At 50.4% G+C, this 26,694-nt stretch overlaps 1 protein-coding gene across 3 annotated transcripts in view; it reads right to left on the minus strand.

The window, feature by feature from the left end:
• Positions 1-449: 449 nt before the first annotated feature.
• Dpp6 (dipeptidyl peptidase like 6) overlaps positions 450-26,694 on the minus strand; it is a 655,432-nt gene continuing 629,187 nt past the window's right edge. For all 3 annotated transcript variants that reach the window (XM_038318722.1, XM_038318721.1, XM_038318723.1), the window contains 9 exons: positions 18,788-18,886; positions 15,523-15,592; positions 13,819-14,013; positions 10,246-10,300; positions 5,571-5,682; positions 3,666-3,724; positions 2,922-2,994; positions 2,749-2,822; positions 450-596 (listed from right to left, as the gene is read on the minus strand). In XM_038318722.1, coding sequence (XP_038174650.1) covers positions 450-596; positions 2,749-2,822; positions 2,922-2,994; positions 3,666-3,724; positions 5,571-5,682; positions 10,246-10,300; positions 13,819-14,013; positions 15,523-15,592; positions 18,788-18,886 — 884 coding nt within the window. The remainder of the gene's footprint in view (positions 597-2,748; positions 2,823-2,921; positions 2,995-3,665; positions 3,725-5,570; positions 5,683-10,245; positions 10,301-13,818; positions 14,014-15,522; positions 15,593-18,787; positions 18,887-26,694) is intronic.

Below are 26,694 nucleotides of genomic sequence, written 5' to 3' on the forward strand. Positions count from 1 at the left end.
TGTCCTGTTCCCAGGGCACAGCTCTGTCAGACGGGAAGCCAGACAGGACTCACAGTCGAGAGCACAGATGCAGTGCGTGAATGTAGACTGCGGGTCTCAATGCTACAGAGAGAAAGCTTGAACGTAAGGGCTGGTTTTCTTGGGCTCAAAGTGTGCCCTCACTGTCATCTGTCCTTCACTTTGTCCCCTCGGGGGAGGGGACATGGGATGGGCCAGTCATTGGGGGCCAGGAAGAGGCGATGCTGCTGAGGTGGGGTTGTTCCAGGCTATGTGGTTTCCACCGGAGCTTGTCGCCCCCACCAAATGGCCTTCAGTATCGAGACACATGCTATGGAACGCCGGCACCCCTACTTCCACTGCCCTTGGAGGGAGGGTGGTGGTGGGGGAGGGTTCCTCAGTTGCATATTGTTGTAGAAAGAGCCATGTCTGTGCTTAGGTCTCAAGCAAGATTAGTCCTCCTCCTCATCCTCTTTTGCTGTGGCTGTGGGTAGCTTGTCCTGGATCCTGAAGCATTCCACAAAGAAGTTGATGATGGAGCGATACAGATGCTGCTGGAGGGCCACGCTGTGGAAGTAGTGGCTTTCATCTGGGTATATCTGTGAAGGGAGAAGAACCAGGTTACCCCTCGGCAGTTCACCTGCTAAAGGGACTCCTGGAGGCACGGAGGAGAGGCAGCCTGGGAAAAGCCATGCTCCACACACTGAATTCCAGCTGGAGCACGAATCTCTTAGCCACGCGAGTCCCAGCAGCAGCGCCCTTTCCTCCTGGAGCTCTGCTTCTGGACCAGGCAGGAGGGCTCTTGCGCCCTGGCAGATCATGAAAACTTACCCATTTGCCCAGAACCTTCTCCCTTGGCATCTCTATTCCCCTCCCCAAGACAGTGGATACAGTGTAAATTGGTTGAGTAAGTCAGGAAGCACCTCATTTAGCAGACGTTCTGGCCAGAGCTACTTGCTCTACTTTGTAGCCTGGGTACACACTTAGAACTACAAGGTCAGCCTGGAGGGATGGCTCAGCCGTTAAAGGCTAGGCTCACAACCGAAAATAAAAGACCTACAAGGTCACAGGCCAAGGATCACACACACAGTGGGTGGGGAGAGAGAGACAGACAGACAGGCAGAGAGAGAGAGAGAGAGAGAGAGAGAGAGAGAGAGAGAGAGAGAGAGAGAGAAAAAAGACACATATACACACACACACAGACAGAGAGAGAGACAAGAAAGACACATATACACACACACACAGAGACAGAGAGACAGACAGAGAGAGAGAGACAGAGAGAGAGACAAGAAAGACACACACACACACACAGAGAGAGAGACAGACAGATAGGTAGAGAGAGAGAGAGAGAGAGAGAGAGAGAGAGAGAGAGAGAGAGAGAGAGAGAGAGAGAGAGACACTGACTTTTGGCTGAGTGGTTCTCCAGGATGGGAATGAGCCCCAGGCTGCCTGCTTTCTGAACCCACACGTGCTGACTTGGTATATGCTCACGCAGCTGCGTCTTGGGTCCAGGTGATGTGGGAAGGAAAACTGAATAGAGTCTGGCTCATAATTGTTCCTTGTGAGAGCTGACTACTATAATACCCCAAGGCACTAGGACAAGGCAGGCGACAATGGAGGGCTGACAAACAGGCATGCCAGGCAGAGTGGGTCTTTAGTGGACGGCCAGCGCAGTGACATAACCCGTCTTCTAGAGGCACTGTGCTGATCCCGCATACACGCACGACGAGAAGCCAAGTGTGATTTGGAATCTTACTCTTTCTGTATCTGAGCCCAATCTCATTTGAGTCCTGTATTCTTTACATGCTTTTGAGAGGAACACTCATCTTAATTTTTTTAATGACACCATTAGCCTGGAATATGTACGTTCAGTTCATAAGCTGCAAGAAGGCAATAAGGGGGTATGCCACCCCTCTTGCATTGTCCCCTGTTCCTGTGCTCTCCCCTGGAGCTTGTCATGACTGCAGACTCTTGAGTGAGAGGGCAGCTGCTGTGTTGGCCATGCATAGCCCCAGGCACAGGTGCCATGATGTGTGGAGTATACTTAACAAATCCAGAGTGCATCACACTCTGATATGTAATGTAACCAAGCCATTCATCCCAGCCAACAACTTTCAGGCCAAAGCCTCTTCCTTACTCAACCCACATACAGAGCTGCCAGAGGTCATTGGATGCTGAATGCAGAGGCAGACAGCGGTCAAAACCAGACAAATACTCTCTGAGGGAGTTAGGGTGCCATTTACCCCTGAATTTAAAAGATGGTGAGGTTATAACTGTTTTATCAAAGGAACCAGAGCACAAGAAGGAAACTAGAGAAGTTTCCAGCATCATTCCTGTATGTTGCTGGGAAGAGGTAGGAGTGAATGCCAGCGAAGCCCGTTGTAGGTTTGGTTTCTGGGACGGACAGTGTTTGATCACAGTCACAGAGGGTAGAGGAGCTTGGGGCATTCACAGAGCTTTCGCCTAGAGACAGTCAGAAAGAGAAGGCTCAATAGCCACCCATGGAACACCAACCCTCCCCATACCTACAACACACTGCCAGGGCCTGCATGTGTTGGCTTGGCCATCTCCTCTGCTTAGAAGTGGAATGTGGGGCAGGGTCAGGTGGAATGGTGGTGGCTTGGATATAGAGCTGAGCTGCTATCAGTTGAAGGGCACTGGCATGATATGATGTGGACCCCACTCGGTCCTGTCCCCACGACAAGGGCTGCCTTGCTCTAAGTTCCACACCTCGCAGGGAGCGTCCCATACCTGCAAGCTGTAATTGGCCTCTCCTTTGATCAGCTGTGTGATGAGCTCAGCTGTGTGCTGGAAATGGATTTTTTCTGCAGGAGAAAACAGAAACAAACGTTTGCCAAAACTCACATCACCACCCAGGGGACCTTCAGCACCAGGGAGTTTGGGGGGTGGCGCTCTGTCCTCACCATCAGCCGTGGCATGGATGATCAGGAACTGCTGGTCCTCCAGCGCGGACACTCGGTGTGCCAGCTTGGTCATCTGCGTGTGTGGGGCAAGAGGACAGGGTTAGCTGTGGGGTACGGCTAGGAAGCAGGTGTGGGTGGGGACATTGATGGAGGGGTCAAGGGAAACGGTGGGAAACGCCTGGCCCTGGAGGGCTGGGATGCCTGTGTCATGGGAAAACAGCATTTCCCTCAGAGTAGGGGAAAGGAGAGAGAAAGTGAAGGGGGTTCTCTGAGAAGAGGTGGTCTCAGAGGCTCATCATGTCACCGAGTGACACTGAGCAGGCTTGTCCCTTTGTCCACGCAGAGTCCTGCATGACACTGGCTTTCTGCCTGTGCATGGCTGATGACGTGCTGTGTACAACACTCTCCCTTGAGACGACAGGATGGCTGGGATGTAGTAAGAAACACAGTTCATACTTCACCCTCCCAAAGGGGAACTGGCCTTGGTGTGGGGAGCAGGGGCCCCCAACCCCCAGCAGCACCCTGGGCTTTCTTATCTCTCTCCCTCACCCATCAAAGCCAATCAGGAGAACAGAGGAGCTTACAGAGGCCACATTAATCCAGCTCCATGCAGTGAGAAGATGCACTGATGGTGGAGAGGCCCAGCCCTTTGGAAGGGAGAGTGGGTGGGGATGAGAGGTAGGAGGACAGGGAAGAGTAGATGGATCGGTCTCACGTGGTTCCCTGTCACTATGCCAAACGTACCTCATAGGCTCTGTTGTCGAGTCCGTGGAGGCCAAGGTACCGCTCAGAAAATGCAGAGGCTGCGCAGAGGCAAAGGGACGGGGTCATCCCCGGTCCTCAAGGGCTCCAATGGGGCAGAGCCCTGATGGAAGGGATGAGGCTGCAGGAGGGGGGCATTCCCTGCTACTTGCATAGTAAATGCTAAGCTTTTTGTTGGCTTTTTGCTTTTGTTTGGAGACAAGGTCTCACTATGTAGTTTTAGCAGGTCTGGAAACTGGATGTGTAAGCCCAGATGGCCTCATACTCAGAGAGATCCACCCCCCCTCTGTCTCCCAAGTACCGGGATTAAATGTATGCACCACCCACTATACTGGTTTTTGGGATTTAAAAGCTGTCTCCTAAGTCTCCTGCATCATGGCAAGGTAGTCAAACAGCGTGTGTGTGTGTGTGTGTGTGTGTGTGTGTGATTGTTTAAATGCATCATTCCTGGTGAATTTCTCTAAGCGGCTTAGATCCTGGTTCTGTACACCTGATATATGACAGGTGATGGAGAAGGGGTCAGGCTCCCATAGCATTGTTCTGCCCAGGACAACCAGGGATGAGGGCTCACTTTGACGTCACAGGGTTTCTGAGGGTGACCTTTGTGAGTTACAGGAGGCAATGGAAGGAACTTGGTGGTTCATTAAGATACAGGTGGGCTGGGGAGCGCAGCAGGACATGGCCTGCCTAGCATGCACGAGGTCTTGAGTCCTATACCCAGCTGAAGAAAAAGGAGTGTGTGTGTGTGTGTGTCTGTGTGTGGGGTTCAGTCTAATTTATGCGTATTTGAATCAGGTGAATTTGGAATGGCATGATTAAGAAATTAAGAGGCTCACTGAACAGTCCAACACACAACACGTATATTCATTCCCATGGGAAGGTTCCTCTGGAGTTGGACCAGGAGCGTTCTAATGGCCAGGGCAAAGTTATTTGCATTCGAGCTGTGACACCCTGTGTCATGAGCTCCCCAGAGGCTGCTAGACCAGCAGCCTCCCCAGCTCTAGCCTTGCTGCCTAGGGCCTACAAGTGCTAAAGAAGGGCACGTGGACCTCAGGAGGGACAGGGAAGAGAGCAGTTCCCACAGTACTGCAGCAGACTTGTCATCACTTAATATGGGGTCTCCTGGGGCTCAGAGCCTGATGCCCTGGAGCACTAAATAGAATGTGTATTTTCAGGGCTACTAAGGATGTTGTGTTGAGTATCACCAAGCCACGCACTGCCAGAGAAAGGAGTGGGTGACAAAGAGAGGACAGTTCAGGGCCTGGGACTCTAAATCTGTGTAAGGCAGGGACCATGTCTGCTTGGGCAGATGGCTCTCTCTCAACCTAGGGCATCTCAGGTCTGTTTGGACCCCAAAACAAAGTCATCCTGATGGCCCATCTCCCAGCTCTAGTCCCGCTCCTGGGAAGCTTCACTCTGCACAAAGAAGTATGGTCAGGTGCCATCTGTGGACCTGGGTGGATGCAGGCAGAGGAGCCCAGTTATTCAGAACCCCCATATCCTGGGGGTAGTAATAACCTCACCATCACCAGCGTGGTCTGTGTGCAAGCACCCGCCCCTCCTCCCTTCTTTCCCCCCTGTACTTGCGCGGCACACACATTCCTGCAGCAGAAGAAAGATGGCCAAGGCATTGCTCCCTGCCTCCTCCCCACCTGTAGGGACAGGCTTTTCTGAAGTCATTACAGTGAACTGGCCTTGGATTTTGGAGAGCAATCCTTGCCTACTGGTGAACTGACCCACCTTCACTCCAAACAATGGCTAGAGACTTCCCTCCTGCCCCAGGGGGTCACTGTGCACTGGGGGTGCTTGCTATTGGGCACAGAGGTGCTGAAGGGAAAGGTGGGGTTAAGCTGCAAGCTCAACCTTGGGTCTCATCAAAGCCATTACCATAGAGTTTGAAGTCTGTTATTGGAGAGAGCGCCGAGCCGCAGGTGAAAGTCTGGCCTTGATTGTCTCCCTTGGCTGGGAGGATGTAAGTGCTCAGGTAACCACCATAATCCTAGGAGACAGAAGGAAAAAAGAAGAGGCAAGGGGTTGGGTCACTTTCCACAACTCAGTAGGAAACTAGCCTCAGCCCATGAGGGCCAGCCCCTAATATGTATGTGTTCATGTAGTTTTTTCAAAGATCCGAGCTTTAAATATCCTTGTTGGGCGATAGATGAGACACTAAATAGTTCCCTGGTTCCATGTTGTGTGACTCAGTCTCCCCCTCTTCAGCACCCAGTGCCCAGAGACCTGGGATAAGTATGCCTAGTGACACAGAGATCGTCTATGCGATCACAGAGACCACATCCTCTGTCTAGGATGGTGACAGAGCGAGGCTGGTGTTCAACTGGTGTCCAGCATTCCAGTCCAGCCTCCCTTCCACTTCCTCATCTACAGCCAGCACCTGCCTCTGTATATCCCACAGAAGCCGAGGCAGAGCTCAGTGACAGGGTGGAGAACAGGCCTTCATGCCACCCAGCCCAGGACTTCATGAAACTCATATGTGTGTCCTGCAGGTAGGGTGATCCCTTGGCACTCATGTGGCCTGACTGCTGGTGTGGGTCTCCTAGCTGAAGCTGTGCCCATCACTGTCTGGTACCTTCCAAGTGTTACAGTCTGCTGAGAAAAGTCGGGGGGACAGGACAGGTCCCCTGAGCATGAATGGGCCAAGAGAACTAGGCACAAATGGTGGCTGCAGAAGGCATATGTGAGTAAATGGGTGTATGAGACAGACAGAAAGAGAGAGAGAGAGAGAGAGAGAGAGAGAGAGAGAGAGAGAGGGAGAGAGAGAGAGAGAGAGAGAGAGGGGGAGGGAGGGAGGGAGGGACGGAGAGTGAGAGGGAGAGATGGAGAGGAGGGAGGGAGAAAGAGGGAGGGAGAGGTGAACATTTGTGAGCATATATATGTGTGTGTGTGTGTATGTGCGAGAGAGAGAGAGAGAGAGAGAGAGAGAGAGAGAGAGAGAGAGAGAGAGAGAGAGCATATAAGCAAAGGAACATAAGAACATGCAGGCATGTGCTTACATGTATGGGCATACAGCTGAAAATACAGTTGTACACATATGAATGGATATTCTGAGCCTGTCTACTTGTATGAACACATGAACCCATATGTGAATGGATATGTATGAATGTGTAAATGTTGATGTGGTATATACATGTATGAGTGAGAGTGTATGTGAACATGTAGCTATATGAATGTGTATGTGTGTGTGTGTACGTGCATGCATGTGTGCATGCATGTATGTGCAAACCTGGGTGTGCTGACCATGGCAACATGGGGTGTGGAGAACCTCATAACTGATGAAGCCTGGGTGACAATCACATCATACCAAGTTCCCTATTGGTTTGATATTGAGTCTAGTTTGTTATATTATAATGTATTATAGTAGTGTTTTTTTTTTTTATTTTGAGACAGGGTTTCTCAGTGTAGCCTTGGAACTCACTCTGGGATCCAGGCTGTCTTTGAACATACAGATATCTGCTTGCTTCTGCATCCTGAGTCCTGGTATTAAAGCTGTGTGTCACCACCACCACCCAGCTTGTCAGTATCTTTAATTGAAGTCTTTCTTTCAGTTTTCTTTTCTTTACTCCTTCCTCCCTCCCTCCCTCCCTCCCTCCCTCCCTCCCTCCCTCCCTCCCTCCCTTCCTCCCTCCCTCCCTCCCTACCTCCCTCTCTCTTTCCCTCCCTCCCTCTCCTCCTTCCTCCCTATCTTTGTCCTTTTTGTCCTTCTGCAGACAGGACTTTACTATTTAGCACAGGCTGACCCTGAACTCTCATCCTTCCTTATCTAAGACTCCTAAGTCTGGGGTTATAGGTGTGTACCATGGCTCTCAGCACGTCATTTCCTAGGAAGCAGTATTGTTTGTCAGTGGACGATACATGTTTCTACAAGCCATTCTGCATTTCTTTCAAGCGTTTTTTTCCCTAGTGGATCTTCAAGATAGTTACATTTTGCATGGTGGCCTACAGTCTCTGGCCAGAGGTTTCAGGATACAGCTCATAGATGTCCTCTTGTGTGTGTGGAGCAGATTCTGCTGCACAGGGCGCTCTGGCCTTAAATGCCCTCATTGTGTGAGGAAGGGACACATGATCCAGGCTGCATACAGAATCACATGTCTCATGAAACAAGAGCAAAGGTCACAGAATGCCAGAGTACTGAAACAGTTGATGGCACCCAGGGCCACTGAGATGGCTCAGTTGGTGAAGGCACTGGCTGCTATGCCTGAAAACCTGAGTTGATCTTGGGATCAACATGGTGGAAGGGAAGGAGCTACTTTTACAAGTTGTCTTCTTATCTCCTTAACTATGTCATAATGTGTGTGCATGTGTGTATGCATGTACACATGCACACACACACAGAGGCATATGGTGTAATAATACTAATAAAGAATTAACAGCCCATGTTGGGGGCCCTGGGAGAGAAGGGACGTGGATAATGTAGAATTTCCCTCTGTAGGCTGTGAATATGTTATATTACCATTGGTTGATAAAGAAGCTGCTTTGGCCTATGTCAGGGCAGAATATAGCAAGTAGGAATTCCAAGCAGACATAGAGGAGGAAGGAAGGCAGAGTCAGATGCCATGTAGCTACCAAAGGGAAAAGTTGCAAGAACCTTACCGGTAAGCCACAGCCTCATGGTGATACACAGATTAATAGAAATGAGTTAAGTTAAAATATAAGAGCTAGTTAGGAATACACTTGAGCCACTGGCTAAACAATGCTGTAATTAATACATTTTTTTGTGTGTTTATTCGGGACTGGATGGCCAGGAAATGAAAAAGCAGTCTCTGTTTACAAGTGGGGAACCCGAGTTGGAGGCTCACAAAACTTCTGTTTAAGATACATTTAAACAGAGCCAAACAAAACCTAAACAGACCCAGGCTACTAAGCAAAGTGTGAGGCCCCACTTGGCAGAACAGGAAAGCAAGGGTCTGGCAAGTAACCCAAGCTGCTGCTTGCCTAGCTCTAGCTGTGGGGGAATGAATGCATCTGAAGGTGCGTGGTCCCTCCCCACATGGCACACTTGGCTGTATAGCCCAGCTGGCCACTCTCGGATAAAGCACACTGACAATCAGATGACCCTGGGCCTGCTGTGGCCAGAGAAAGTAACATAGTCCCAGTGGGTGTTACTGTCTGAGGCAAAGGAAGAAGGCCAGGCTAGTTCTCCTTCAAGATGGACATTGTTATATATTTGGGGAGAGTGAAATTCATGAAGACCCCCTCACTGGCCCCCTCACTTCTGCCACTGGGGTGCTGGGAAGTCAGGGGTGTGAGGGTTAAGGGGTGTAGTGAGTACTGATGCTCAGTTAAGTTTATCAGTGATCTATGGCCCTGGGCTGCTCACAGGCAGAAGTGTCTAGAAACAAGCCTCAAGGCTATCTTGGGGCTCTGCTCTGCCTCTGAGGGGAGCCCACTGGTGACTCTCCCTGCGGCCTCTCCTCTGCAGGTGCTCAGATTAAAGCTCGGATGAAGTGACTCCACAGGCTCACGTTTTGAACATGAGGCCCCAGCTGATAGCACTGTTCTAGAAGACCAATGAACTTTTGGGATGTGGGCCTAGCTGGCAGGCACTGATTGGGCCATGCACACCCTCTTTAAATAAGAAGGAAATCTGGGATCCTAGCTCAGTTAAGATAATAAGGTCACAACCAACTCTACCTCTGGCCAAAGTCCCTCTGCTTTCTCTGCTTCCTGACCCTTTACCCTTAGAGATGTAACGTAGACTCCCACGATCATGGCTGCTATGCCTTCCCCGTCATGGAGCTAGGAGCCAAAATAGATCCTTTCTCCCTCAAGTTGCTTTTTGTCAGATATTAGGTGAGAGCCATGAACAGAAACAGACTCTGTTCTGCCTGTTTCTGGGGTCTCCCATATGACACCATCAGGTCCCCCAGTGTACACGGCTCACCAGTCTATGGGGTATATTCTGGTGTTGACTGAAGGGCTCCTCTGAAGGGGTGGGGAAAAGAGATGAGGCATGAGCTCTTGGCTTTCTGAGAATAAGGGCTCTCCAGTCAAGGTGGCCTGAGGAAGGGAGGGTGGCCTAGCACACCTTACAAGTAGCCCTTGGAGACCTAATTCCCATCCCTGGACCTTCACTGCAGCCCGTATGGTATGGGCCAGCTGAGGCTATTCCATGAGCTGCCATGTGGAAACTGCTCTGGTTTAGCCACAGGGAACCCACAGTCTTCCTTCCGTCTGAGCAAAGGTGGGGAACACTGTGGTTGCACATAGGAAGTTGTCCACACCCTGGTTCCTGGTCCCTCTTCCTGGAGTGCCCATCAGCACTCACCAGGCTCGGCAAGTGAAGAAATTAGGAGCTCAGTGGAGTTTTCTGATGAGGGCCTGACCTGCTTTCTCTCCTTCTAGGTCATGTGACAAAGGCCAAGGATAGGCTCTCCCAGCAATGCCTTGCTGCAGTTACTAACCTCTCCCTACCTCTCCCTTTCTCTCCTTTCTGTCCTTCCCCCAAGGCCATAGGTGACCTCAGTGACTCAGAAGGAAGCTGATGGTGGTGAGACACAGTTCTAAACTTCAGGGTCCAGAGGCCCTGGCAGAAGACGGCATGACTCACCTTCCCAAACACAGCCACCCGCGTCTTGTCAATGTACTGCTCCTTCAGCATGGTCCTGCAGGCCGAGGGAAGAGAGGCGTGAGATCTAGGTGGGTGTCCTCTACAGCCCATAGTTCACAGCTATGTTGACCAGCCTGAAGACCCTCTTCAAACTAGAAAGGATCCTGGGATTCTAAATGCAGCTGCTTATTCCTTTTATTTATTTATTTGGTGCTCACTTTTTTACATTCTAAATGCAACGTACCCCAATGAGGCGTCTGGGGACCTTTTAGGTGCCCAGCTGAGCTTTAGAAGCAGCAGGGAGCCCCAGAGGCCCTGCCCATTTTGCCCCACCTTACACCTTCCCTTCTTTAGCGAGGTGCTGGTTTATGTGACCTTACAGGGGACTTTATATCCAGGGCTCCAGGGGTCTATGAGCAGGTGGAAGGCATCCAGAGCTAGAGAGCTTCAGGGAGTTAGCATGATGGACTGGCTTCGGTCTCCTCCTTCCACACTGAAAATCTGTCTTGTTTTACAGCCGTTCCTGGGCTCTTGTTCTGTGAGCGCCTAGGGTTGAGACGTGACATCACTGGTTTTTCCCTAGAACATGTCTGCTGTTGTTTTTGATTAGCTATAAAGACCACTCTTTGTTTATAAAGAATGGATGAAAACAGCCGTTAGCTCTTTGTCCCCGAGCTCTGAGGAAGTGGCTCCAGGGACCACAGGCTCACAGGTTATCTCAAGGATTCATGATCTTTCTCTGGGGTTCTCTGTAACAGGGAGGAGACACTGCGCCTCAGTGGGATGAGTTAAACCAGATGGGATGAAGTAAGAGCTGGAGAAGACAGGGAGGGGGACCAGGCAGGAGGGCAAGAGGCAAGGACAGTTCTCCCACGATGGCTCCTGGAGCCCCCTCTAATCCCAGCCTGTCGAGATGCCGCCTCACTTTCCCTGGGAAGTCTGTCTTGTGTACTGTGGGTCACTGACAGTCACCTGCTCCTCCTCCCTACAGACAGAAGCCAGTGTTCATTTGTCCCAGTCCTTCCTCTGATGGGAATTATCCTACAGCCAGAATCAGGGCCACCTGGTCTCCTGGAAAGCCAGCTTCCTGTCTGATGATACAGCTGCTTGCTGATGACGCTGAGCCTTGCACTCTTTCCTAGGCTATTTCTTGTTGGTGTTGATGCTGGATCACGCAGGGTTAAGTCTGGGGAGATGAAATGAAGCTTACTCAGCAGCTTTCGAGTCAAGGAGTTCTTTCTTCTTTTCTGGAAGTGTCTTCTGTTGTCCTGACCAGTTAGTAACACCGAAAGACTGTGGAAGCTGATGTTATCATGGTCATGACTACCCTCAGCTGAGAAAAGTCACTCGGAGTGAGGCTGTCCAGCTTGGCGGTATAGATGGGCAGAGCTTGCATCTCGTTGATACTACTGGTCTTTAAAGTTCCAGTTCTGGGGTCCACCGTCTCTGTGGACCTTCAGAGCCTACAAGGTTCCTTGCCTTAAAGGCAAATACAAGTGTGTGTGTGTGTGTGTGTGTGTGTGTGTTGCTGACTTCTGTCAAAAGCATCCTCACACACATGCCTTCCATGATGTTTGGGCTCTTGAGATGTTCCTGCTTGTGCCTTTTTATTTTGCGTGTATGGAGGTTTTGTCTGTGTATGACATGCATGTAATACCCTCAGAGGCCATAAGATGGCATTGGGTTTCCCAGAACTGGCATTACTAGACAATTCTGAACTACCAGCTAACATGAGGTGCTGGGGATTGAACCTGGGTCTTCTGGAAGTGCAGCTAACTCTCTTAATCTCTGAGTCATCACTCCAGCCCCATGTGATTTCTGTCTGTAAGATGCATGGGATCTGAGGACATCGTCTTGTCTGTTTTGGTTGGCTCACACTCCCTGATGGGGCTTGCATCTGAACTCTCCTCCGGAAGCTCATGTTCTGAGTCTTGAGCACTTGCTCCTTGGGTGGTGGGGCTGTGTGGGGAAACCGTGGAACCTTTAGGAGGTGGGTACCAGACGGCGGGAGGAAGTAGCAGGGGCAGGATTCTGAAGGTTGTCATTCAGCCTTGGTTCCAGTCTAGCTCTGTTTCCTGAGCAACCACCAGATGAAGATCAACCTGCACACACACCCACTGCCAGGGACCCTGGCATACCTCCCCTGCCAGGACGGACTGTCTTTCCTGAAACTGTGAGCCAAGCAAACCTCTCCACTCTTGAGTCCTTTCCTCCGGCATTTTGATTGTAGTGACATAAAGGCAGCTAATACTCTATGAAGAAGGTCCTTTGTGACCCATAAAATACATGTTTTGAAAAGCCAGTTAAGACTTCTCCTGGAAGCTTTGGAGCTTCGGGTGTGGGGTGTCAACCAGCTGCAGTCTCTAGCACACATGGGAGCTCAGCCAGCCCCATACTCTCCTGTCATACTAGGCTTATGAACACTCCAGCTAGGATGGCCGATGTCGCATGGCTCTTCCTTGTCCTTTGAAGCCTGCAATTCTGCAGGGTGGTGGGACTGTTTTCACTTCATTCTCAGTGCACAGCCACAGTCACAGTCCTGGGTGCTGTAAGCGCCCCCGCCCCCCAGGGAGCCTGGAGGCCCATTAGATCCTGGCGGGTTCTTCATGCTCCTTTAAAATTTCAGGGACATTGTAAAGCATGGTTTTGAGCACCTGATCCTTGGTACTGAGCTCCTTCTCTTCTTGGTGGCACTTGGTGGGACTCGCTGACTTGGCGACAGCATGTGGAGAAGGGTAAGAACTGAAAACAGGCCACTGCTCAGAGTCCAGAGGGCATTTCTGTCCAGCTGCCCATATATTTACAGGGTCCTCTTTTATGTAGTGAGGAGACCCCTTGGCCTGGCCCCACCCCCCACTCATATTTTCTCTCTGGTTTCCCTCCCTGCCTGCCTCCCTCCCTCCCTCCCTCCCTCCCTTCCTCCCTGTCTTTCTGGAGATGACCGCACAGCCAACCACAGAAGCCATAGCATGGAGAAGCCAGGCAGAAGTGGTATAAAATGTCCCCCACAGGCTCATGTGTCCCTAGCTGGTGGCATATTTTGGGAGGTTTTAGTAAGTAAAGCCTCATTGGAGGAAGTGGGCCACTGGGAGGTGGGCCTTCGAGTTCATTGCCTAGCCACAATTTCCTCCTCTCTGTTTCCTGACCCAGTGAGATTCAAGGACTCCCAGCCAAGGTTCCTGCTACCATGAACACTGTAGGATCTTCTCAAACTGTGAGCCTAGACAAACCTCTCCTCCTGGAAGAGCTGCTTGTGAGGGACTTGGCCGCAGAGATAATAAAAGCGATTAATACATAGACCCGGCTCAGTCTTGGCCTCTGACCCTGTGCTTAAATCAGTTCAATACGGAAGCCACCAAGCTGTGTGGAAGCCAGCATGGAAGCCTTCAGGAGAACCCTGCTGGCTGTCTCACTGGAGACGTCCATGCACCTGTCCACAGAGCTTAGTGAGGGCCAGTACAGGATGTGTGTATAGGCGGCAGCAGCAAGCGGCTGACATGCCCAAGGTGCAGCCCCTGCTGAGAGCATCCCCGCCGTCTTCCCTGCCCCACCCCTGTCCTCATGGTCGCTCACCTCATAGCTTCCATCTGGTCCTTCTCCTCCAGGAATCCCAGGCGCCTCCGTACTTCATGCAGGAGCTTGGTTCCCTGGAAGCCGCTTCCTCGGCCGTCACACTTGACGACCACTGCTCCATGGCTGCTCACCAACACCGTTTCCCAGGTCACCGCAAACCTCTCTGACACACTCTGACTCCCTGGGGTACCATCCCTAGAAGAGAGACAGATCTTCAGCATGCTTCATTATGGCTGGGAAGAACCACATCTGAGAAGGTTTCTCCTGCGGGGGTGTGTGTCTTTCCCTTTACTTGGTACCTTATGCCTACTCCTTGCCTTGGGTTCTGCTGTCTAGGATGGGTGAGCCAGGTATCATTCACACACCCCTGAGAGATTCCTAAGGTACCCCAGTCATCTCAAGGGTGAGAGTGTGTGTGTGTACGCGCGTGCACACACACACGTGTATATACAGGCCAGAGGTCAACTCTGCTGTTATTCCTCAGGCACCATGTGACTTGTTTTGTGCTGTTGTGGTCTCTCACTGGCCTGGAACTCAACCAAGTAGGCTAGGCTGGCCATGTCAGGGAGGCATTCCTGTTTGCTTCCCTAGTGCTGGGCTTACAGCATATGCAACCACGCCTGGCTTTTTAAAAGTATAATTTCTAGAGATAGAATCCAGGTCCTCGTATTGTGTGGCAAACACTTTATGTCTCCTGAACTCTTTTGGTGAGTATTTCCAACATGATGACACTCTTCCTGTCTGCTTGGGGCTTGACACACCTTGGTCTGCTCCTACCCCCATGCCTGCCATTTGAGAGCCCAGGCTGTGGGACTCCTTCAGTGGCTCATTGACTTTAGAAACCTTTATGGTTAGGTTGGAAGAAACAGCACACAGGCTGGAGCAGTGACTTTCCCAGTTTGAAGAATGAGGTGCCTCTCTCCTGGAAGCAGGCATTTGCAGCTCTCACTGTGAGGAGGGTGGGGATGTTGTACTTGGCTCTTTCCTTCTCCATTGAAGACCCCAGGCTGTGGCTTCAAAAGCATTCCCAGTGGAAATGTCTACCATGGGAAATGGTCCGGGCTCTGGACAGGGCTTTACTCTCTTTACAGAGACGGGCCAGTGGCTCTTGTGTCATTATTATGCAGTTCAGTGCAGGGTTGTGTTGTGAGGACTGTGTTGTTTGGCTGGGCTGTGGTATCAAGCTGAACTATACAAAGATGTCACTAGATGATACAGTCTTTTTTTATAATTTACTTATCTTTATTTTATGTACATTGGCGTTTGGCTGCATGTAACTCTGCGTGAGATCTCAGAGTTACCATTGATAGCTGCCATGGGAGTGGTGGGAATTAAACCTGGGTCCTCTGGTAGAGCAGTCAATACTCTTAACCACTGAGCCATCACTCCAGCCCCTAGATGATACAGTCTTATAGGACCACAGTCCTATATACTTGTCAAGAACAGAAATGTTCTCATAATCTCACCACAGTGATAAAAAATACACCACTGGTACCTGGGTGCCCCTACTGTAGTTCTACCTCTGTGGGGCAGATTCGGAGTCACAGAAAGAATCCATCCTTTGCTGACAAACCAACCTATCTGAAGAACTAAACAAGCAGCATCATTTATCCTACTTCTCCCCTTACGAGTTCACCATCCCCTTCCCCTGCACCGCTGAGTCCCAAGAAGGCACCGGAGAAAGAAAGAGGCAGTCATACTTACACCACCAGCAATAAAGGGTAGTGGGCCGTGTCGGTGAAGGTGGCTGGCTTCAGGATCTGCATTGGCAAGTCTGGAGACAGGTGAAACACAGCCTGGTCAGGGGCAGCTGGGTAGGAGGTTGAACCACTCTGCACTCTGGTTCTGTGTCTGCATTTCTGTGGATGCCCCGGGGTGGGAAGGGAAGTCCACACAGGGAGCTTCCACAACAACTGGGTGTGAGCCCTTGGGCAGGTCACTGGCCTTGTAACTCTCTCTGGTCTGAAGCTCAAATGTCACTTTATCACATAAGAAGTGTGTTAACTTCCTCAGGGCTCACAGGTACCTGCTGGGGGCAGAATTCCACACAGAGAGAGCCCTTGAGGGCTGGGTCAGCCAGGCACCAGAGATGAATAGGTTTATTTTTATTTTATGTGTATGGGGGTTTTGCACACACACATATACACATAGATAGATAAAGATGTGCCAGAAAACGGTGTTGGATCCCCTGGAGCTAGAGTTACAGACTGTTAGGAGCTGACATGGAGGTGCTGGGAATTGGTCCTGGGTCTTCTGGAAGAGCAGTCAGTGTTTTTAACTGCTGAACCAGCTCTCTAACCCAAACAGATGGATATTTGTGAGCCAGCCGTTGCTCCGTAAGAGGAAGAGACTGGGGTGAAGGGGTGTGTTGAAATGAGAGGCATGCTGTACTGAGAGAGGAGGGGCACCTCTCTACCGTGACAAGTGACTTTGCAGGTTCATACTAGGCAGGTCTGACTATCTGCTGGATCCTCAAGGACCGGACCCTAGAGAAGGAGCTGATGTAGCTGTGCTTTCTTGTGGCCACCAAGGTCACTGGGTTTGGTCATCAGTAGCATAAGATGGGGTGGGGTAATAATCAAGTCTCAGGAAATTATCCCACACCAGTTTCTTTGTTCAGCCCACCTCCAGAACAAGCCTCACTGCCCCAGCAGGAATTGTTTATTGAGGGAAACTACAGCCCAGATTACCAAGGCCCAGCAATTAAATGGGAATTAGTGGCTTCCTAGTTCAGCGACTGCAGACGCACCCCAGCCTGGCAGCCTGCTCCCAGACAGCCTTTCATTACTGACTCAGCCTGACTGTTAATGGCTTGCAAATTGGATCCCTGGCTCAGGGACTGGCAGAGAGGCAGGTATTGCAGGGTATCACAGAGATAGCCACAAAACCTGGTGTGGTCACACCACACAAAGGGGGTGGACCTTTGAAAGTAGTTGCCTGCCGGCAGACCACACTGAAGAAGCCTTTCTGGGCAACACTCACCTTCCCAGAAGCCTTATCTGGCAGCGGAAATAAAAAACAAACCTGTAAACAGGTCTAGGGAAGGGGATCAACGTGGTTCAGACTTTTTGTTCCAAAGGGTGGCTTCCCCATGCCAGGCCTTGGTGGACCTGGTGGTCCCTGGTACCCTCTCCTGCAACAGTTCTGGAGAGGCCTGGGAGCAGGGCTCAGTGCTATGGATGTTCCTACAGGCCCTTAGTGGCTTTCCTAAGGAAAGGTGATGACGTCAGTTTCCAGAATGTGAAGATGCAATGACAGCCATAGGCAGAGCAATGAGGAAGAAGGGGCTTTTGGAACTGCAAGGGAGAGGAGTCCTAGCAGGGAGGCAAGTCACACTGGAACCTAGCCACAAAAGCCCGGAGTAAGGACATGCTGCAGCAGGTCAGAGCGGCATGTTAGGGACAATATCCAGAGCATAGACGCAGTTCTTGGCCAGAGTAGACCGTCTCAGTTGTGGGTGCAGTTTTTAAAATTCTTCCTCCTGAGGCTACCTACCCCCTTCATTTTTTCCTTGTCCCTTTCTCAGAGCTTTGACAAGAGGAAGTCTCTGGATTGGGGTGGGTTGGAGGGAACTAGACTCACAGTCTAGCCAGCTTCCATGTTCCTGACTCCAGAGGTGGATGGAGCTTCCTACAGGACATCAGGGACAACACAAGCATTTCTGGAAGTAGTGTGATCTCACACGACTCGATGAGGGGCCTGGGGTGTTTTGGTGAGTGGTCTGGGATGGACCAGAAGGGTTGTTGGTGATCTGCTGGTGGCGTCATGCCATGCTTGGTGTCTGGGGACTCCCTAAAGCATGTTTATTCTTGCCTAAGCTGTGCTCTGGATGATGCTGTTATGTCTATGTCAACCCAAAGCCCACTGAAGGGATCGTTTACAACCCCTGGTCCAGTGCACGCAACCTTCCTACATAATTTGGCTCAATCTCTGTTCTTTTCTGAACACCCATGCCATTTGCTTTCTGTTGTAAATGAGTTGTCCTACTGCGTTCACTATGTGGTCGTACTGTGCCACTTGGGGTACTTGCTTCCTGCTCCTGGGAGTGTGCAGCCTGCAAGTGGCTGCATTTTGTCTAGGCTGTAGAACACAGGGTATATGCTAATAGTCTGGTACTACTGGCTCCACTGACGAGCCAGAGCAGATGCAGGTGTTGTAGAGACGGCTCTACTTCTAGATGCCTGCAAGACATATATAGTTCCACCTGCTTCTCCTGTGAGTCTTGTCTGTTTCCCTTAAGCCTGGCCACCTTCTCCTCTCCAGGCAGAACTCTGTCAATGACTGTGGATCAGGCAGAATCCTCCCAGGAATTGAGGCCTGGCCATGACTGCAGAGATGTTGGCAAGAGAGATCCAAATGAATGACTAGGGGTACCTTTAAGCTTTGGGGGTCTAAGTAACAGCCAACTAAACAGTGCTGTGTCCAGTTGCAAGACAACCTAGGAAGGATAGGAATGGAGATGATATTGAACACTGGGGCTTTCTAGGGTTAAGGACAATGGGCAGCTATGAGTTCAGGGTCAGCCAGGGTGAACTGGGGGCCACACAGATTGAGAGATGATGTTTTGAGCTAGCTGCTGCTAGCTGGTTCCAGCAAACAGGATGGTTCTTATAGCCTAGCACCAAGGCAGCACCCAAGAAACAAGCCAGTGGTTACAGTGTGAAAGAAAAAAGCCTGGGGAGCAGTGTCAAGAACGCCTCAGGCAGTGACAGTGACCCCTTGCATGCATCTCTCCAGCATCAAGGATGCCTCTCACTAGCTCACAGCCATCATCTGAAGGCAAGACACTGAGCAAGGAAGACGGCATGATACAGAGGCCAGAAGGTGTTCTCCCAGATGTGGTGACCTGAGGAGAGGTTCCATCCTGATCTCTCGAGGAGAGAAACCACCAGCTCTGCCTATGATTTTTGCTGCCACCAGCTCCAAGGTGTTCTGTTGACCTTTCTAAGGGCAGAAACGTGGTACTTACTGTAATCTTCTATCTCGATTTTCCGGTACTCGATTTTAGGCATCTGCCGATCACTGATGGCCTTCTGCACATGCTCATTTGCTTCCAAGTCAAAAATTTCTGGAAAGGGCAAAACAAAGACACATTGGATTCTGGGACCCATGTGGGCCGTAGGTTCTCACATGTCTTCCACACTGCTTCGCAGGAACATCCCTGGAGGTTGCTTGCTGCTGCACAGAGCGAGAAGATGAGTTACCAGATAGCTCATTCAAGCCCCATGATCCTAACTTCAAATCAGGAACAGGGGCACATCAGAGTACATCTCTGCGCTCTATGCTCCCACCTCCTTCTCTGTACACGTCTGTTCTCCAGACACGTGTCTTTGGTATGACCCATTCTAAGTCTGTTGGGTTCAGGAACAGCAATGCTAGCTATCCGTGGGGGGAACATCGCCACCATAACCAGGTGATAAGAGCAGAGAAGTCACTTGACTGTCACTTCTATCAGCCACCCCACCCCCAGATTTCTTACTTTAACCTATAAGTTATCTGGTCTTTTGAGACTTGGAGTTGGTGACCATAGCCAGAGACAGCAAAGTCCTTTTGCAGCTTGAGGGCCTGGCTTCTCTCAGGCAGGTTGTCTGCTTAGGGTAACTCTGCATGGAGGCTTATCTGCACGGCTCTTCTGTTCTCAGGTTACAACACACAAACTCCCTGTTGGCAGTTTCTTGAGCTAGAATGGAGAAAGCCTGTTTTGTTCACCTGCTGAAATGGCCGTGAGACCCCATTTCGCCATTTCGTATGTAATAAACACACTGGGCTTCCTTTTCTTTTCTTTCTTTTCTTTCTTTTCTTTTCTTTTCTTTTCTTTTCTTTCCTCTCTCTCTCTCTCTCTCTCTCTCTCTCTCTCTCTCTCTCTCTCTCTCTCTCTCTCTCTCTCTCTCTCCTCCCTTCCTCCCTTCCTTCCTTTCTTTCTATTTTTATTTTTTGAGATAGGGTTTCTCTGTGTAGTCCTGGCTGTCCTGGAACTCACTCTGTAGATCAGGCTGGCCCCAAACTCACAAAGATTCACCTGCCTCTTCTTCCCGAGTGCTGGGATTAAAGGCATGCACCACCAACACCTGGCTGCTTCTTTCCTTTCCTTAAGGTTACATGTAGGGTTGGCTTGTGGCTCAGTGTAAAAGGGAACTCTGTCTTCAAGGGATTTTGCCTTTAGCTTGTCCAGTTCCCTGGAAGGCCAGAATTCGGAAATGTTTTAAAGCCGTGGTCTTATGAAGAGTGTCGGGGTCTCTCATGACCCCTTTACAAAGACATGCCCCACAGGCATGGTTCTCAAAGGCATCAGCGGTTAACTCATGGCTTCTATGATCAGTGATTTTATTTTTGGGTGACACACAGCAGTGTGTGACTCTAGGATCATCACCATCCACAGAAGCAGGGATGGTGCCCTCCTGGGGAGGTAGAGCATAGGAGTTTTCCTGTGCCTGTGATGAGCTAATAAGCTGCTGAAAATGATTGGCAAGCTACCAGCCACACGTGACCATTCAGCTCCGACTTTCACCTTAGACAGCCGCCAACCCTGGGTTTCTGCCTGAAGCTTTCCCTCGCTCCCTGGGTAGCCTTTACTACCCCTCCAGGACAGTCACAAAGGAAACAGGACTGAGAGATCCTCCAGGGATCTCAGGATGCTTAAGGCTCTGTAAGGTCCCAGAGTTCAGGATGCCTGAGGACAAGGGCTGACAGTTAACCATCTCCTGCTCTATGTGTGACATCAACAACACAATGAAAGCAAGCATCAATAAACTGAGTGTAGAGTCTTGGGTGCTAGAAAGACCAATTATGTATGGAGGTTACTATTCCATGAGGGCCAGGATTCTGACTCCGTTCACTGATAGCCCCAGACCAAAGCTTAGTGTAAGAATCAGGGCCCAGACTTAAGATGCTGTCTCAATGCTTCAGCACACGGAGGGCCCTTATAATCCGTGAACTGGCTGGTTTTATGGAAACTTAATACAAGCTAGAGTCGTGTGGGACTAGGAAACCTCAGCAGAGAGAGGGAATGTCTTCTTAGTATTGGCCTGTAGGCAAGTCTGTAGTGCATTCTCTTGGCTGATCATTGCAGTGGGAGGGTCCAGCTCATTATGGGTGGTGACACCCTGGGCCATTAGTCCTGGGTTCTAAGAGTATAGACTGAGCAAGCCATGAGGAGCAAGCCAGTATGCAGCTCTTCTCCATGGCCACTGCTTCAGTTCCTGCCCTGAGTTCCCCGGATGAGCTATATGATGAAATAAACCCTTTCCTCTCCAAGTTGCTTTTGGTCATGGTCTTTCATCCCGGCTCTAAGACAACCTGGGAAGAGCCTTCCATTGCCATCACTCTACCTGAATGTTTGATTGACCTAGGCATGGCATGGGGAAGGGACTTGGAGTGGGTAAATATGGATTGGCTGCAAACATGGGAGCATATGGGTATTGGTACAATCAGCAAAGGCCCAGCAAAGATGGGTACATGGATCTCACTCAGATTCTGCCACCAGGGCGCTATGGGAACTTCATTTATGGAAGCGGGTGAGCACCAGGACCAATTCAGAGCCCCTCACAACTGGCCCACCTCTCTTTACGTCTGGTTTGTATGAACCGGTTCTAATGTGACTCTACAGTCTTACATGCTGTTCTGGATGGAGAGGTGCAAACCCAGATCACCAGTGTGTGCAGTTGCCCACCCGGCTCAGCTTTCCCAGAGTGAATACAGACACAGCTAAATACTCATCACCCACGCCGGGCCCTGGCAGGTCTGGCCTTGTGTTGGGCGTAGCAAGTTCTAATCGCTCACTGACTATTCAGGCTGCCTTTGAATAGCTCCCCCCTCTCTATTGAAATCCTACCTTCTGCAGAAGAGCACCAAAGCAACAGACTATTAAATTTAGTTAAATATTAGATTTCTCGTTTAATGATTGCCCACGCAGTCGGGTTTATCAGCAGAGAACTGGTGGTCTCATGGGGGAGTTGGGTTCAGCTAGTTTATTTGTTTCCCTAATTGCATTCAAAGAGGGCAGGAGCTCAGAGGAGAAATAAGAAAAGATCGGTGCATTCCCGGAGGACTCTGCCTTTGACTTCGGGGCAGCAGGGACCTCCGGGCTGCAGCACACACATGGCCACTCCTTAATTAAATGTGAGCCCCTCTAATATTTGGTGGAATTAGCTATTATCAGATCTGGACACAGTGAGCCCACAGAGACAAATGGCTGCTCAGGAAGCCGCTCTCTGGGTTGCGTGGCCTGTGGGCTGTTCCCACATGGCCCTGGGGCTTGGAGCGCTCACCCCTACGCCGCATCATTGGAAAACTGGGGACCAGACTGCAATGGAAACCGCAAGCAACTGATCTGGAGGGTAAGGAGACTGCCTGGTCCTTGGCTTGTGGTTTCTTTTCTGTAGGCTATGACTCCCCAGGCTGTGAGTAGACAGACAGATGTACACACTGCTTCTTCTTCTAGCAGCTCTGGTCAGGTAGCCCCGCCCCCACTGTTCTTCACTGGCTTTTTGCATCCTTCCCTGAGGCGTCATTCTTCTCTGTCCTTGCTCTTTGCCACAGAGGCCGCCCATTAACCCTGGGCTCCATCCCTCAGCTAACTCAAAGGGCAGACCCAGAAGAATAAAGGCTTTTCAACTTGCTCCCCTCAACGGGATCTCTTTTCACTCTGAGCCCGCTAGGCTTCTTTGCTACAGTCAGTTTGACAGCTTGTGACCCAGAGGGACTGTTCTTCAGCCATGACTCTCACTGAGTCCCTGGATAGATGCTGAGCATCTTGAAGGCAGGATTCAGAGAAGTGGTCTTATCGCTAGTCTCTCCAGCACCGTGCTGGGCATTGTGCTGAGCTGCTGTGCAGGTCTGACACTCGGGGGCACTATGTCCACGGAGGGCTGTGCTGTGGTTGGCACACTGGTCAGCGGCTGGTGCTTCAGGGGGAGACCCCTGAGAGGTGCTTGCAGGAAGTGAGGTCTCTGGGTCTCCCCTGGCTCTTTCTGTAGACACCTAAGGGTATGGACGCCATGCATCTGGCTTATGCTCCTTCACTTGGCCTTTATTATGTGCCAGCTTGTCGATCCAAGATTCTGTAATGGAACCTCAAAGCTGGCCACTGACTCTTCCCAGAAGGTTGCTGTGTGCGCCTCTGGGGTCCATAAGACTTTTCACAATCAACAGGTTTTGTGGATTGACTCCTTGGTCTCTGCCTCATGTGTTTGTTCCCATGTCCTTCCCATCAACACCTCATACATGGCTACATGACTGAAACACACCTTTGAGCACCTTATCTGTTCCTGGACCTCCTGCCAGCAGGTGGACTTCACATTGATGACTTGGGACCACTAGGTCTGCATTGACATAGACAATTCCCGGTTATGGGCAAGGACTCTTTGGCAACACGGGAGGGTTGTGGCCCTTTGACATCAGCAAAACTGCCAAGGGATATGACTAAGCTTGAAATAAATACACCTCTGTATTTATTTGTTATCCTTGGAGGTAGATAGGTTGCCATTTTTTTTTTGGTATATACAACGCGGAAGGAGTTTTAAAAAGGCGGAGGGAGCTGGAGAGATGGCTCAGATGTTAGGAGCACTGGCTCCTCTCCCCGAGGACTCAGATTCTCAGCACCCACAAGTGACTCACAAGTGTAACTCAATTTCAGAGGACCCAATGCCCTCTTCCGGGCTCTGAAGGCACATGGCATCCAAGACACAGAAACATATGCAGAAAAAACACCCTCACATGGAAACAAAATTTAACCAAATAGTGGAGTTACCACAACTCTTCTCTTCCTCCTACTCCAGTGCTTTTGGGACACCTTCACAAACAAAGGGCCCGGTCACCACAGAAGCGGGAGAATGCACACACCGTCTCTCACAGATGTGTTCGGGTTGGAAGGAGTCCCATTCATACACCACAGCTGCGTCACCTCGGTAGCTCACCCCGTTACACTAGGGGCGGCAGCGGTGTGTGATGTGGTCTAGCTGCTTTGTGTGGACACGCGACAGTTCCTTATGCTTTATTTATGGACGCCGCAACTGTGAAAGCACTTCAATGACTTTGTGCTTGTGCAACACTGGCACAGACGTCTAGGGGGGCAGGGGGATGTTAGCAGCAGCAAACGCTGAAAAGAAGGATGCAAATTTACGACTGTTGAAGAAGAAACGGCCTAAGACGGTTGGAAGGGATGAGGGCGGGGGATTCAGATTCCATCGACTCATGCCATGACTCTGTGCCCAGATAAAAACATCCTTGGTGCAGCTTTTCTTGTTCTTTTCTGTTTGGGGCTGAGGTGAGAAGCCAGGGCTATGTGCATGCTCGCTGGGCAAGTGCTCTCCTACTGAGGGACATCTCAGCCCCATGCAGCTCTTTCTCCAGGAAAATCTCTCAGATAACAGCCTAAGCATATATGAGGAGACTCTCTAATGCATTTATTTGTGTACTGTTGATCCAGCCGACATTTAAATGGGGGTGTGTCTAGGCAAGTAACCTTGGCTGGCTTGGAACTCACTATGTAGACCACGCTGGCACTAAACTCACAGAGATTCGCCTGCCTCTGTCCCTGTCTCCAGGGCTGGGAAATGTGTGCACCATTACACCTGGCTGATGTTTCTCTTTTCTTCCCACCAAACTGTTCCTGAAATATTTGAAAACTGTCGTTATTAGATACAAACTTGCTCTGTGTGCTGTAAGAGTTGAGGATAAATTGGGCGCCAGGACACAGAACGGGTGCTTGCCTCTCTTCGTGCACTGTACACAAGTTATGTTACTGGGGACGTTCCCCATGGCTGTGGTTGGGCAGGCTGTCCACTGAGGCTAGGCTATACTTCCCGAGAGCAGAATTCCACCCTGCAGCCACAGGCTGGAAGTCTCTGGCACTGTCTTGGGACAGATGCCACAACAGATGAGTGTCCATTTGGCTTGTCACTTCTGTGCCAAAGGAGGCCCACTGTAGGCTATTGTCCTGTTCTTCTGGGGCCGGAGAAGAGCAAGGTTTTGAGGACCAAGGACTTTAGAAAAACTGCAAGACCCTGGTTAGCATGTGCCTCCTGTCCTTGAACTTTAGGGGCAAGGTGGCTCTGTGGCTCTGTTTAATTGTTTAGCAACAAGGTTCCATGTACCCCAGTATGGCCTCAACTTGCTATGGACCTGAAAATGATACCAGAGGTGGGCAGGTGGGCAGGGTGTGGGTGCCCACAGATATAGCCCATGTGATGTCACCAGGGCACTCATTTTAACCCAGAGGATGTACAATTGCCCATGAACCCCCTGTGGTCCCAGCTCTCTCCCACATGGGACCAGAGCCAGCATCTGCCTTGCACGTCCATCTACATGACAGCCAGGACCAGTGGCAGACAGATGTGGCTCTGCTGGTGTTTTTTTCCATCTCTGAGTGGTTGGGAGCCTCAGACACATGAGGAGCCTTTGGTGCCCGTGATAATGACATTCTTTTTTTTTTTTTTTTTTTTTTAATTTTTTTTATTTTTTTCTCATGCTTTATTTTTTTTTTAAATTTAAAAATTTCCATCTCCTTCCCTCCTCCTTCCCCCCCCCCTCCCTCCTTCTCCCCTTTCTCTCCCCTCCTTCTCCCCCTTCCCTCCCCCCCCCCCCCACCCCTACCTCCCCTCCCTCCCTCTCAAGGCCAAGGAGCCATCAGGGTTCCCCACTCTATGCTAAGACCAAGGTCCTCCCACTCCCCCCCAGGTCCAGGAAGGTGATCGACCAAGCTGAGAAGGCTCCCACAGAGCCCGTCCATGAAGAAGAATCAGAGCCCAGAGCCATTGTCCTTTGCTTCTCAGTCAGCCCCCGCTGTTGGCCACACTCAGAGAGACGGGTTTGGTCGCATGATCCATCAGTCCCATTCCAACTGGAGTTGGTGATCTCCCATTAGTTCTGTCCCACCGTCTCCATGAGTGAACGCACCCCTCTCGTTCCTGACTTTCTCCCTCATGTTCTCGCTCCTTCTGCTCCTCATCAGGACCTTGGGAGCTCAGTCCAGTGCTCCAATGTGGGGCTCAGTCACCTTCCCCATCTGTCGCCAGCTGGAGGTTCCCTCACGGTCCTGACTTTCTTTCTCATGTTCTCTCTCCTTCTGCTCCTCATCAGGACCTTGGGAGCTCAGTCCGGTGCTCCAAGGTGGGGCTCTGTCATTTTCTTCATCTATCGTCAGGTGGAGGTTCTTCTTATTATCTTCTCAAGGATCCCAAACTTATAGGCTCGATGTCCTATAATCATGGCTAGAAACCGAATATGAGTGAGTACATCCCATGTTCATCTTTATGGGTCTGGGTTACCTCACTCAGAATAGTGTTTTCTATTTCCATCCATTTGCCTGCAAAATTCAAGATGTCATTGTTTTTTACCGCTGAGTAGTATTCTAGCATGTATATATTCCACAGTTTCTTCATCCATTCTTCCACTGAAGGGCATCTAGGCTGTCTCCAGGATCTGGCTATTACAAATAATGCTGCTATGAACATAGATGAGCATATGCTTTTGTTGTATGATTGGGCATCTCTTGGGTAGATTCCCAATAGTGGAATTGCTGGGTCCTGGGGTAGGTTGATCCCGAATTTCCTGAGAAACCGCCACACTGCTTTCCAAAGTGGTTGCACAAGTTTGCATTCCACCAGCAATGGATGAGTGTGCCCCTTACCCCACAACCTCTCCAGCAAAGGTTATTATTGGTGTTTTGGATTTTAGCCAATCTGACAGGTGTGAGATGATATCTCAAAGTTGTTTTGATTTGCATTTCCCTGATAGCTAGGGAGGTTGAGCATGACCTTAAGTGTCTTTTGGCCATTCGAACTTCTTCTGTTGAGAATTCTCTGTTCAGTTCATCGCCCCATTTTTTAATTGGGTTAATTGGCATTTTACCGTCTAGTCTCTTGAGTTCCTTATATA

Source organism: Arvicola amphibius, chromosome 2 (assembly GCF_903992535.2).
Source record: "Arvicola amphibius chromosome 2, mArvAmp1.2, whole genome shotgun sequence".
Classification (NCBI taxonomy): Eukaryota; Metazoa; Chordata; class Mammalia; order Rodentia; family Cricetidae; genus Arvicola; species Arvicola amphibius.